The following is a 12060-nucleotide window of genomic DNA, read 5'->3' as shown; positions in this document are numbered from 1 at the left end:
AAATGAGGCACTAAAGCTTGGAGAGGTAAGGTAAGTTGCCCAAAGTCATACTGCATGCTAAGCATACAGGCATGAGTATCAGAGAGACTTGAATTTGAATCCAGGCTTCTCCATTTTTGAACACTAGGCAAATCATGTTCTTTCTATAAGCCTCAGTGTTCTCATCAATAAAATGGGAATCTTTCTGTCCCTCCTCGGGTTACTGGTGGGATTCGATGAGGTAACAGACATACTACAGACTCTGCCAAGCAGCACTGACAATGATAACAACATCTCTACGAGGCAGGCACTGTTACCTACCCATTTCGCAGACAAGAAGACGGAGTCACAGAAAGGTAAAGAACATGCACATAGTCCTACAAATACAAGGAAGAGTGGTAGATTTGAACCCAGGTGTGCTAGCTACAATTACTGCCCTCAGTCCTTACTCTACAGTAGTGCTGCTTGGAGTGTGTAATCCCTCTTACCCATCCGTGACCAGGTAAGGCAACCTCACACTCAACTTCTGTACTTCACTCACGGGAGACAGACAAAAAGTCATTCTCAAACTGACCCTGGTCCATGGCCCACATGTGGAGCAGCACTGCTGTCTGTCACCCCTGCAGATGACGGTATTATTCATGTTAATAATATCTTGGTTCTTTACATCATGCTGGCCCTACTCCACCTGCTGTATGTGTCTCAAGTCATTTCATCTTCCCGAGGGCTCTAATTGGTAGACACTATGATTATCGCATTTTGAGCTGGGGAGTCTGGAGTTCTATGACATCATGGAGTCCACAGTATCTCAGCTAGAATGTGGAGCTAGGATTGGAACCAGCACCCAAATTGTGCTGGGCCCCTCGCTTTTCTTTCTGCTGGATTAGAGGCTCCAAGCAAAGACCACTCCGAGTCTTGCCTGTCCCCCAAAAACCAGAAGACAGTGCACACAGCCCAGACTGAGTGCTTTCTAAACTCTTCCCACATACTCTGCTGGGCTGGCAGGCAACAGTGCAAACCGAGGTCCCCTGATGAGAGCATTCTAGGAGTCAAATGGTCTGTTTTCTTACTTTTATTTTTAAAAATCGATTTCTATTTATAATAAAGATCTTTGAAGAGCTAGACTATAGGCTAAATCAATGAAAACAATCTATTTTGGCAATCTCTCATGATACCATCAGTGTCCTTCCACATCTGAGCCCCATCTCCATGGGATGCCTCGTCTCCAAGTCTGAGACGCACCCAGGTTACGCTATGGGGAGAGGTGGGCGGCCCTGAGCTCCTCTCTTCGTCTCTGCGTTTGTCCCTCCCTGGGCATATCCCAGGCTGGCGGGCTGACTTTCACACCCCGCTTCTCTATTATGCATGCATCTCTGATTGCAAAAAAATGATGTGCCATCCACTTTCCATTTTATCCCAGAGACACCAATCTGTTACATTCACCTACCTGGGTTTTACTTCATCATCTTTGTGTTTTTCTGTTGGCTTTGACGCCGGAAAGATGCCTAAGTGTTTTTCCACAGATTGATCACTACATCCACTTACTTCTAAGATACACTATGAACTTTTATGGACGGATACATTTTATTGTCAGTTTTCCACCCCATTAGCCACCACTACCAAAAGGTAGAGTAATTCATCATAAACAATAACATCATGACATGATTAGGACATATCAAATGTTGCACAGTTTGCCCAGTAGTTTCCGCATATTCTAATATTTGGCCTCTCTAATCATTAGCCTGTTCAGGTGGGTAAAGCAGCAATTAACTTGCTTCCAGTTTCACAAACGCAGAAACTAGGGGAGGTTCTAAAGGTTTCACTATTTGCCAAAGGGCACAAGCTGGTATGTGGCAGGACTATGACCTTCTGACGCTGGTCATCAGACTTCAAATCCTGGGATGATTCGAACTTGCTTTCACCTACTGGGACTAAGATTCATTAAAAAGGGTTTCATTAAGCCTCAGTTTCCTTACCTGTAAAATGGCAACAGCAATACCCTGCTCACTTGGAAAGCAAAGTAAGATAACGGCTGTTGGTATCACAAACACACTCTAGACCACTGACATCAAAAAGGAGCTCTACTGCTTTTCCCCAAGCCACTCTCTTTCTCTTCATGTGCTGCCAGTTTGACTCAGCCCTGGTCTGATGAGGGCGCAGAGGTCTGAGCCTGAGAATGTGATCATGCCCAGAAAATGGCATGAGCTGGAAATTCATCCAAGGTTCTGGGAAACTCCATCTCCTTTACCCTCCACCAGGACCTTGATCTTCTGGGCCGGGCAACTAATGCAGTGTGTGAGCGGCATGTTGATGCCTTGGAACAAATTCTCCAAATTGCTTTTATGCAACTTTGGGTGGCCCCAGAAAGTGGTGAAACTGCTTACTCCTCAAAGCCCATTTTGAAAACAGATGGACATAATCTGAAAGCTTGGCTTGAGTTTCAACCCTGTACTAGAGATCGTCACTGGCTAGTCCTTTCCCCTCGTGCACTAGGTGGTCAGTAGAAAATGCAAAATTATACATGCAGCTTGCATTCTATTTCTGCTCAAGAATTCTGCTCTAGGCATGTGTATACTTAACAACAGGGTGGGATCTGAAGGTTACAGTGTGACTGAGGGCTACTATATCATTCTCCAATGAAGGGGCTGTGGGTCCCAAGTGCAACAAAGCTCCCCACTTTCCCACTGAGGGTCAGACTCCTCTGCTTACCTGTTATACAGTTGCTGGGAACTGAATGTGTAGAGCACATAGAGGGTGTTCCCCGCTAGAAAGGCCAAGATCCACAGGATGACCAGCACCGACCTCTTCTCCTGGAGACAAAGTGAGAGATCTGTGGGGATGCTGAAATGTCAAAGGTACACCTGGCAGAATATTCCAGAATGCTCCCCAACAAGGGGCAATGTTCCCTTTCTCAAAGGTTTGGAGGAAACATGGCTAATGGTGAAAGGAAGGGTGCTGGCATCTTTCCATCCCACTGGAACCCAAGCAATGGTTACAGTGGAGGTAACAGAAATGTGTGAACCTGCTTGGAGAACTATCCAGAGTCAGGAGGGCACCATGGTTAGCAAAACTGATTCTGGAGCTGGATGACCTGACTTCAAATCCTTGATTTGCTACTTGGGGGCTGTTCAACCCTGGGCAATTACTTAAACTTGCTGCATTTCTCTTTCCTCATCTGCAAAAAGGGTGCATATTATATCAATTTATAAAGTCGTGAGAGCTAATGTACATGAACCATTTAGAACAGTGACTGGCATATAGGAAATGTTAGATTATATTTACTGTTAGGGACTGAGGCACAGAGAATTTAAGCAACTCTTGCTCAAGGGCTGCTGCTGCTGCTGCTAAGTCACTTCAGTCGTGTCCAACTCTGTACGACCCCATAGACGGCAGCCCACCAGGCTCCCCCATCCCTGGGATGCTCCAGGCAAGAACACTGGAGTGGGTTGCCATTTCCTTCTCCAATGCATGAAAGTGAAAAGTGAAAGTGAAGTCGCTCGGGCATGTCAGACTCTTCGCGACCCCATGGACTGCAGCCTACCAGGCTCCTCTGTCCATGGGATTTTCCAGGGAAGAGTACTGGAGTGGGGTGCCATTGCCATGTTTTAATAACTTTTTTTTTTTTTTTCTTTTGACCATACTGTGAGGCATGTAGAGTCTTAGTTCCCTGGCCAGGGATCAAACTCGTGCCCCCTGCAGTGAAAACATGGAGTCCTAACCACTGCTCCACCAAGGAAGTCCTTTAGGGGCACATATTTTAAGGTCCGGTGCCCTTATTCAAAAGTGAGGTTCTGTTAAGGTTTAAGTAAATTTGACAAATGTAAACATTCAGTCGGGCACAGGAGCGTGTTTCAGGGTCACTAAGTGGCAGGACCTGTTATTCCAACTTTACAACCCACCACTCGATTCAGATCGACAAGTCAGAAACTGCTGTTCTAACTTTTTCTGGTATGCACCTTTCCGGACTGACCATTCAGAGTAGGGGCACGTTTGTAGGGCTACAGGCAGCTTTGTACACATCGACGTCAAAGCCCTCTGTGATCCAGACGGTTTCTCTTTCTTCAGACTTGTTTCTGATTCGTCCCCAGGAAGACAAGCTGGGAAACCTTCTCAGTCTGTTTTCTTAGTAGTCTCTCAGCCTGAGAGCAAACCCAGGAAATTTCTAGAGGAAGCGTAGAGCAAGGTGTTCCTGCCTGTGTACCCTGGGATACATAATCAGACCCCGTGCTGTAGATTCTCAAAAGCCTGTCTCTTCCTGGACCAGGGTGGCTGCATTGCTGGAATAAGATGAGGTCATAACTTTCCCAGTGTAACCTTCCCTGTGGTTTCGGTAAATGTTCCAGTCTCCAGACACAGCTCAGTACTTCACACACTGTTACAACACACATTTCCATAGAGCAGACAAAATAAATGCATCTCTATCCACCCCTTATTCCAGGAGTGGTCAAGGTTAACAGCCCGAGAAACCACCTCCAACCAACCAACTGCTCTTATCAATGTGATTAATCCACTCAGCAGCCCTTTTTATGCCAATAAATAATAGATTCCAGCTTAATCCCCTGTAAATCCGAACCAAAAGTAGAAGAGAGAGGGAATGAGCAAAGCCCTGAGAAGCCAGACTCTGGAGGACAAGTGGGGTAGTTCTCCAGTAGTAAGCTGAGATCCTAAACTAAGAGTCACGTAGACCTACTGCTACTGAAATATGCACACGTAGGCAAAACATCACCTGAGTCTTCAAAGGGTGCGAAGACCCCTAGAAGCCTATTCACGGATACAGGCAACCCTTTGTCCTTAAAATTCAAGTCAAGGCACCATGAGGATGTTGCTGTATCTGAGAAAAAGATAGCCCCAACAGCCCCACTATGACACTGAACAACCTGCTGCTCTTTCTTATAGGTGATTTTTTAAAAAATTTTATTTATTTATTTATTTGGCTGCATGGGGTCTCAGTTGAGGCATGTGGGAACTTGGTTGCATCATGTGTGGTCATTTGTTGCAGAGCACAGACTCCCTGGTTGTGGCCACGTACAGGTTCAGTTGTTGTGGTATGTGGGCCCAGCTGCTCCATGGCATGGGGATCTTAGTTCCCCGAGCAGGGATTGAACCTGTGTCCCCTGCATCACAAGGCAGATTCTCAACCTCTGGACCACCAGGGAAGTCCCAACTTGTTGTTCTAACAGAAAGGGGTTGGCATGAAGAAGACAAGACTGAGGGTCAAGAAGAACCTCTGGCTCCATGCCCTACTCCTGACTTCAACCTGCTCATTTGTTTAAAATAAAGACTGAGCTGGCATTTTCATCTCATGGAGGCCTAGGTGCTTCCAAGAAAGCAGATGACCCCAAAGCAGGGTCAGAGAAGATTGTGGCTATTATAGGAGCCCATGTGCTGCAGAATACACAGGCTTGTTAAAAAAAAAAAAAGCTCAGTTAAGTTGTTCCTATGAGCCAGGTGCTGCACAAAACACGTTCCATGCACCATCTTGCTTAATCCTCTCATTGGGTGAATGAAGTGGGTGTGGCAATTCCTTGCCCAGAGCTGGCACCTGAGGATGAGATCAGTGAGGTCACCCCTCCAAGGGCTTGCAGGAGGGTGGAGAGGCTGGGATTTGAACCTGGGGGAGCACAGGCTCTGGGCACAATGCCTGGATTCATATCCTGACACCATGCTTCACACAGGCTGTGTGGCCTTAGGCAGAAAACTTAGATCTTAGCCAAGAAATTCTGCGCCACTGTTTCCTCATTGGAAAAATAAATTGTGATTCTGCCTGCCTCCCAAGTTGCTGGGATAGATCTCCAAGATGAGCTGTGAAATGGGTCCAGCTCTGTGCTGGACACACTGAGTGCTCAGCAGGTATCAGCAGGCACTGGGGATGATGGTGGTGAGACCCACCAGCCACCCAGAAGTGCCACTGGGGTGGCCTGAACCATGAGGGTGGGCTGGAAATGAGTTAACTGACTGAATGTCAGGAGGGTAAGGGGACTGGGCTAGGGGCATGAGAGGAGAGGCTGCTCTTGGAAGGGAGAAAGGTGGCACATCTAGGGACCTGCCAAGGTAGGAGGCAGAAGAATGACTCCCAAAGGTGTTCCTGTCCTAATTCCCGCAGCCTGTGAATCTGTTCGGTTCCATTGTGATAATGGTTGCAGGTGGAATTAAGATTGCTAATTAGCTGACCCTGTGTTGGGGAGAGTTTCCTGGATTTTCCGGGGAGTTGGTCCAAATAATCACAAGAGCCCCTAAGAGTGGAAGAGGGAGACAGAAGAGCAGAGTCTAGGGGGATGTGTCTATGGAAGGATGTTCACAGAGATGCAATGTGGGTGGCTCAAAAGAGGAGAAGGGGCCAGGAGCCAACGAATGTGAGTGACTTCCAGGACCTGGAAAAGGTGAGGAAAGAGACTGTCCTCCGAACCCTCCAGAAGGAAGACAGTCCTGTGGACACCTTGATCTTAGGTTAGAGGGATCCACTTCAGACTTCTGACCTACAGAACCACAAGGAACCCATTTGTGTGGTTTTAAGCCACTGAGTTTGTGGTCATTTGTTACAGCAGTGCTGGACGGTTGATTTGCCAGGTGACTCACCTTTAGAGAGACCTGTTCCCGGAGCGTGGAGTTGGCATAGGCGAAGGTGCTGGCCATTCCGATGCACACGGCAATGCCTGCGGGGCAGAGGAGGGGCCAAGACCACCCACTTAGATGCGTCCAGCCTGGCCTGGCTTACTAGGGACCCAGGACACATACCTCCCTCCTCAGAGTCAACACACTAACCACAGAGGAGAGAGAAAATCCCATCTCTGGGGCATTTGGGCTGCCAAATATATTGCTGGGAACCTGGAGGCCCCTGACTTAGGGATGGGATTGAGGCCACTAGGGCGGAGGGTATTTTATAGGACTAGATAGCATGGGCTGTGCAGTCTGGTAAGATCTGGGTTCAAATCTCAGTTCTGCCACCTCCTCTCCGTGTGAGCTTGGACTAGTCACTGCACCGCTCTGAGCCCAGTTTCCTCCTCTGTAAAAACAGAATAATAACAGAACTGAACTCAAGGAGGGATACTGCTTACAGGGCACAATCTCCAGCAGTTTGTTGCTGTCGTTCAGTCACGAAGTCGTGTCTCACCATTCGCGATCCCATGAACTGCAGCACGCCAGGCTTCCCCATTCTTCACTAACTCGGGGAGTTTGCTCGGACTCATGTCCATTGAGTCAGTGATGCTGTCTAACCATTTCATCCTCTGCTGCCCACTTCTCCTTTTGCCTTCAATCTTTCCTAGCGTCAGGGTCCTTTCCAATGAGCTGGCTCTTTGCATCAGGTAGCCAAAGTGTTTCTATTTTCAAAAAGAATCTGAGGCATGTTATTTGTAATAAAAGCGTATGTAGCAAAAGACCACAGCACCATAAGAAATGGAAGTTTCATGTTGAAAGGGAAAAGAATTCCTAGCTGACAGGAAAACATGACCTTTGGAGAGGGGGGAAAAAGAACGGAGTTTTATTCCACAATTTGCTAACCTGCAATCAGAATTCTCCCTGAGCGGGGATTTTCAAATCCTACTTTTTGTTCCTTGTGGACAGGATTCTGCTTTTACACAATGTACAGAATTTCCCGTGCTTGCAGTTCACTTTTACTTTTTAAATAGTACATGTATTCCATGCATGCTTCCAGATCTACTTTATAAAAGATGAGTTGCTTTATTGAAAACATATAAAATCATAATCAGTAACCCCAAAATCCCTTCTTATACTCTTTGATCAACTGAACAAACCTGACAACTGAGGAAGAATATGACCAAACTTGGGAATAAAACTTGGCAGTGAGTTTGCTGGAATTCAGGGTAAGAAGAAACAGGCCAGCTTCTGTTTCTAGGAATAAAAAGGAAGGTGGAGAAGGGCATGGCAACTCACTCCAGTATTCTCGCCTGGAGAATCCCATGGACAGAGGAGTCGGTGGGCTATACAGTCCATGGGGCTGCAAAAAGCCAGACATGACTGAGTGACTAGCACTTTCACTTTCTTTCATGAAAAGGTATAGGTGTACAGTATAATCTTTATCTACATTAGGAGAAAGGGGGGGTAGACAAAGGAGGGGCCTACAAAGGTTGAGGCTCAGTAGCTTGCAAAGTTTAGAAGCAAGGGGCAGAACCTCCCGCTTGAGGCTTTGTCCACAGCACCTGGGGAAAGGGTTCAGACACCCAGAAAGGACAGACACTGCCACAGGAGCCCTAGTCCAGCTGGCGCTAGACTTGGAAGGAGGTGCTGAAGGGCCCAGAACCCAGTGCGCACACAGATTATAGAAACCAAAAAAAACCACCATTTTTTAATTGGTCAAAAAGAAAAAAAAAAAAAAGAAGGGACTGATATGGTAGCATCCCAAAAAGGAAGGAGTGACCTGGGTCAGCTGGAACATACCAGAAAGGGGCAAATAAGACACAAATGATGGCCTAACCTCTTCTAGATATTTCTTGTGGGATGTACCAGGCTATGACATAATTTGTACTGTAATTTCTACCATAAGATAAAAACAATAGCCTAAAACTCTCCAGGACACAGCAACACCATGATCTAATACCAGTAACAGAAATAAACAACAGTGGACCAGAGACCACGTTTATTGAATGATAAGTATGTATCAGGTACTATGCTAAGTACTTCATGAATCATTATTTTACTTCCTAGTAATAGGTTGTACTTATTGAGCACTTGCTATGTGCAGGATTCCATGTTAAATATTCTACAGGTACTAACAATGAATATAATAAAGACAAGCATCCACACTTGCACAGCATTTATTCTCTGCCAGGCACTGACCTAAGGGCTTAACATGTGTTTACTCATTTAACCTTACTCAATCTTATGAAGCCAGAAGCTGCACATTTAATGGTATCTGTAACATACCGTTATAGTAAATGTGTATCTATAATACCTATATAATAGCATATGAAATAGTACAGCTGTCCCCAGCCTTTCTGGTACCAGGGACTGACTTCTGGAAGATAATTTTTCCACAGGTCAGGGATGGGGGGATGGTTTCAGGGTGATTCAAGCACATTGCATTTATTATGCACTTTGCTTCTAATCTAATGCCACCGCTGAGCGGACAGGAGGTACTGTTCCATGGCCTGGAGGTTGGGGACCCCTGAATAGTACAAATACTATTTTAATCCCCATTTTATGGATGATGGGACTAAAGCACAGAGAGGTTAAATAATGTCCCCAGCATCACACAGCTAGGAAGAGGAAGAATTCAGGTTCAGACCGGAGCATTCTGAATTCCTCCACACCTTCAAGTCACCCAACCAGCTGAGGAAGTTTCTATCACAACCCTTGCTAGACAGATGAGGAAACTGAGGCTCAGGGAAGGGGAGTGCCTTGCCCCAAGTCACACAGCTAATCGACCAGGATTTGAACCCAGGTCTGAAGCGGAATCCTGGCCTTTGAAGCACTTTGCCCCATGAGGACCTCTACTGCCTGCCCTTGGCACTTGGGATGGAGACCCCCAACCCCTTGGGTGAAGTGGCAGGCGTTGACCCCCGCATCCCCCCCAACACTCACCGAGCTTATGCTGGAAGCATAATTTGGCCAGGAGGATGAGGATGAAGGGCAGCCCTTTCTGGAGCCAGCAGATCACGGCCTTCAGCTCGGACAAGGCTGGGGCGGGTGTCCCGGGCTGCTCATCGCCCGCCTCGTCCGAGTGTGAACGGTGGTCCCCGCCCACGTGCTGCAGCAGGGAGCCCCCGCGGTGGCTGCCATGGTGGAAGTGGTGGTGGGGCTGCCGATGGTGGTGGTAGGCGCCTCCCTCGCCGCGGCCCCCGCCTTCCTCCCTGGACGCCGGCATCTGGAGGAACACGTCCCCACCGCCGGCCGCGGCCCCCAGGACCAGGCTGGACGGGAATGCGGTGGTGGGGAGGCCGCCCGCCGGGAGGCCGGATAAGCCCGAGAAGAGCGCTGGTGGGGAGGCCGCTTCCGCCTTCAGACTCTCAAAGACGCCGCCTTCGTCCACACTCGCCTCGGAGCTAAGCGCTTGACTGCGATTTCTGGACCAGAAAGGAGGAGGAAGTCCCACCAAGTCAGGCAGTGGAGGATGGGGGGCAAATGACAGTATCCATAATGTCATGGACTGAACTGTGCCCCCTCCCCTGGGAAAATCATACATCGACACCCTAACCCCCAGTACCTCAGCATGCGACTGTTTTTGAAGAAGGGTTTTTGCAGAGGTGATTAAGTTAAAAGGAGATTATTAGTGCCAGCCCTTGTCCAGGTTCCCTGGTGGCTCAGATGGGAAAGAATATGCCTGCAATGCAGGAGACTGGGGTTTGATCCCTGGGTGGGGAAGATCCCCTGAAGAAGGGCATGGCAACCCACTCCAGTATTCTTGCCTGGGAAATCCATAGACAGAGGAGCCTGGCGGTCTACAGTCCATGGGGTCACAAAGAGTCAGACACGACTGAGCGACTGACACTTTAATCCAATATGACTTTTGTCCTTACAAGAGGAAATCTGGACACAGACACAAGAGAGGGTGGATGATATGATGACACAGGGAGGAGGTGGCCATCTGCAAGCCACCAAGAGAGGCCTCAGAAGAAACCAACTCTACCGACACCCTGACCTTGGACTTCCAGCATCCAGAACTGTGAGAAAATAAATTTCTGTCGTTTAAGCCACCTAGTCTACAACACCTTGTCATGGCCAGCCCTCGCAAATTAATACAAGTAATAATAGCAATAGGGTTATAATCTTTATTGAAAATTTCCTATGTGCCAGATACTTTTTCCAAGTGCTTTTCATTAAATTAACTCATTAAGTCTTCCTATCAACCCTGTGAGTTACTTACTAATAATACCCCCATCTTACAGATCAAGAAACTGAGGCACAGAAAAGAGTAACTTACCTAAAGTCACACAGCTGGTAAGGGGTGGTATGAGATTCAAACCCAGAAGGCTACCTCTGGAGTCTGCTTTCTTAACCACTTTACTTCACTGAAAAGGGAGCGCAGGGACCTACGATTTGAGAATAACCTCAGGAACTCAGGTTCCCCTGGCTCTGTCATCTCCAAGTTCAATAATTCCCAGTTCCCAAGAGGATCCACCTTGGTTACAGCTGATATTTGGAGGGCAGCAGAGAGTGATGGGAAGAAGACTTAATTGGAGAAGCCCACATGTGAACCCTAGCTCCACCCTTTCTAGGGCTCTTAACAAGCCTACACTCAGTTTTCTCACCTGGAAAATGGGTATAAACACCATTCATGCATAGAATTCCTGGGGATCAAATTTAGAATACCTCTTTCAATATATCTGACACTAAGTAAATGGGAAATCTTATCTCTATGCTATGCTATGCTAAGTCACTTCAGTCATGTCCGACTCTGTGTGACCCCATAGATGGCAGCCCACCAGGCTCTTCCGTCCCTGGTATTCTCCAGGCATCTCTATCCCTATGCAAAACCTCCAGGGCCAACTGCCATTTCTAGTTCCAAGCACAGCCTCTTGTATCGAAATCAGATAAAGCATGCTGATGCTCTTTCAGAGCCACTGCCAGATGAGCAGAGAGCCTAGAGTTACTCTTCCAAGAACGGAGAGCCTTGAACTGGGTGCCCTTTCCCATAAACACCAGGCCCCAGAACCCTGATGTCATGTCTTCTCTTGGACTTGTCCTTTTCAAATGGAATCAGTCCACAGAACAGGTGGAACTGATTAATGTGCTGTGTCAGTGGGAGGGGCAAAGAGCCACCCTCTCCTCCTCCTCTCACGCCAGAACCCCTTCAGTATACCTAAAACACCCCGAGTTTACTCCAAGTGACAGCTGAGTTCCACTCATCCTCTGGACACTGCAACCCAGGGCATACAGTAGGTGCTTAATATAAATGCACGGCAGCTATCATCCAGGCACGAAATGGCCCCTGAGGGAGGCTCCAGGGAAGGTTTTACACTGCCTTCACACTTGACCTTATATAAATTATCCCCACTCAGAGAACAGGGTGAATAAAAAAAAAAACAACCCAACATATATTCAATTATTTCACTGTCCCACTAAAAGGGCTTCCCATTCTAAATGCCTTCCTGCAGTCTCAGATAAATCCCACAGATAGGGGCT

The 12060-nt window shown here is 47.5% G+C and overlaps 1 protein-coding gene across 4 annotated transcripts in view; it reads right to left on the bottom strand.

Moving 5' to 3' along the window:
• Positions 1–12060, bottom strand: part of RNFT2 (ring finger protein, transmembrane 2) — a 62288-nt gene that overhangs the window by 42695 nt on the left and 7533 nt on the right. For all 4 annotated transcript variants that reach the window (XM_044930134.2, XM_006043041.4, XM_044930136.2 and 1 more), the window contains 3 exons: positions 9520–10001; positions 6556–6632; positions 2689–2789 (listed from right to left, as the gene is read on the bottom strand). In XM_044930134.2, the coding sequence (XP_044786069.1) occupies positions 2689–2789; positions 6556–6632; positions 9520–10001 (660 nt within the window). The remainder of the gene's footprint in view (positions 1–2688; positions 2790–6555; positions 6633–9519; positions 10002–12060) is intronic.

Source organism: Bubalus bubalis, chromosome 17 (genome assembly GCF_019923935.1).
Source record: "Bubalus bubalis isolate 160015118507 breed Murrah chromosome 17, NDDB_SH_1, whole genome shotgun sequence".
NCBI lineage: Eukaryota > Metazoa > Chordata > Mammalia > Artiodactyla > Bovidae > Bubalus > Bubalus bubalis.
The sequence above is the reverse complement of the archived record's forward strand: the minus strand, read 5'-3'. Positions and strand labels throughout refer to the sequence as shown.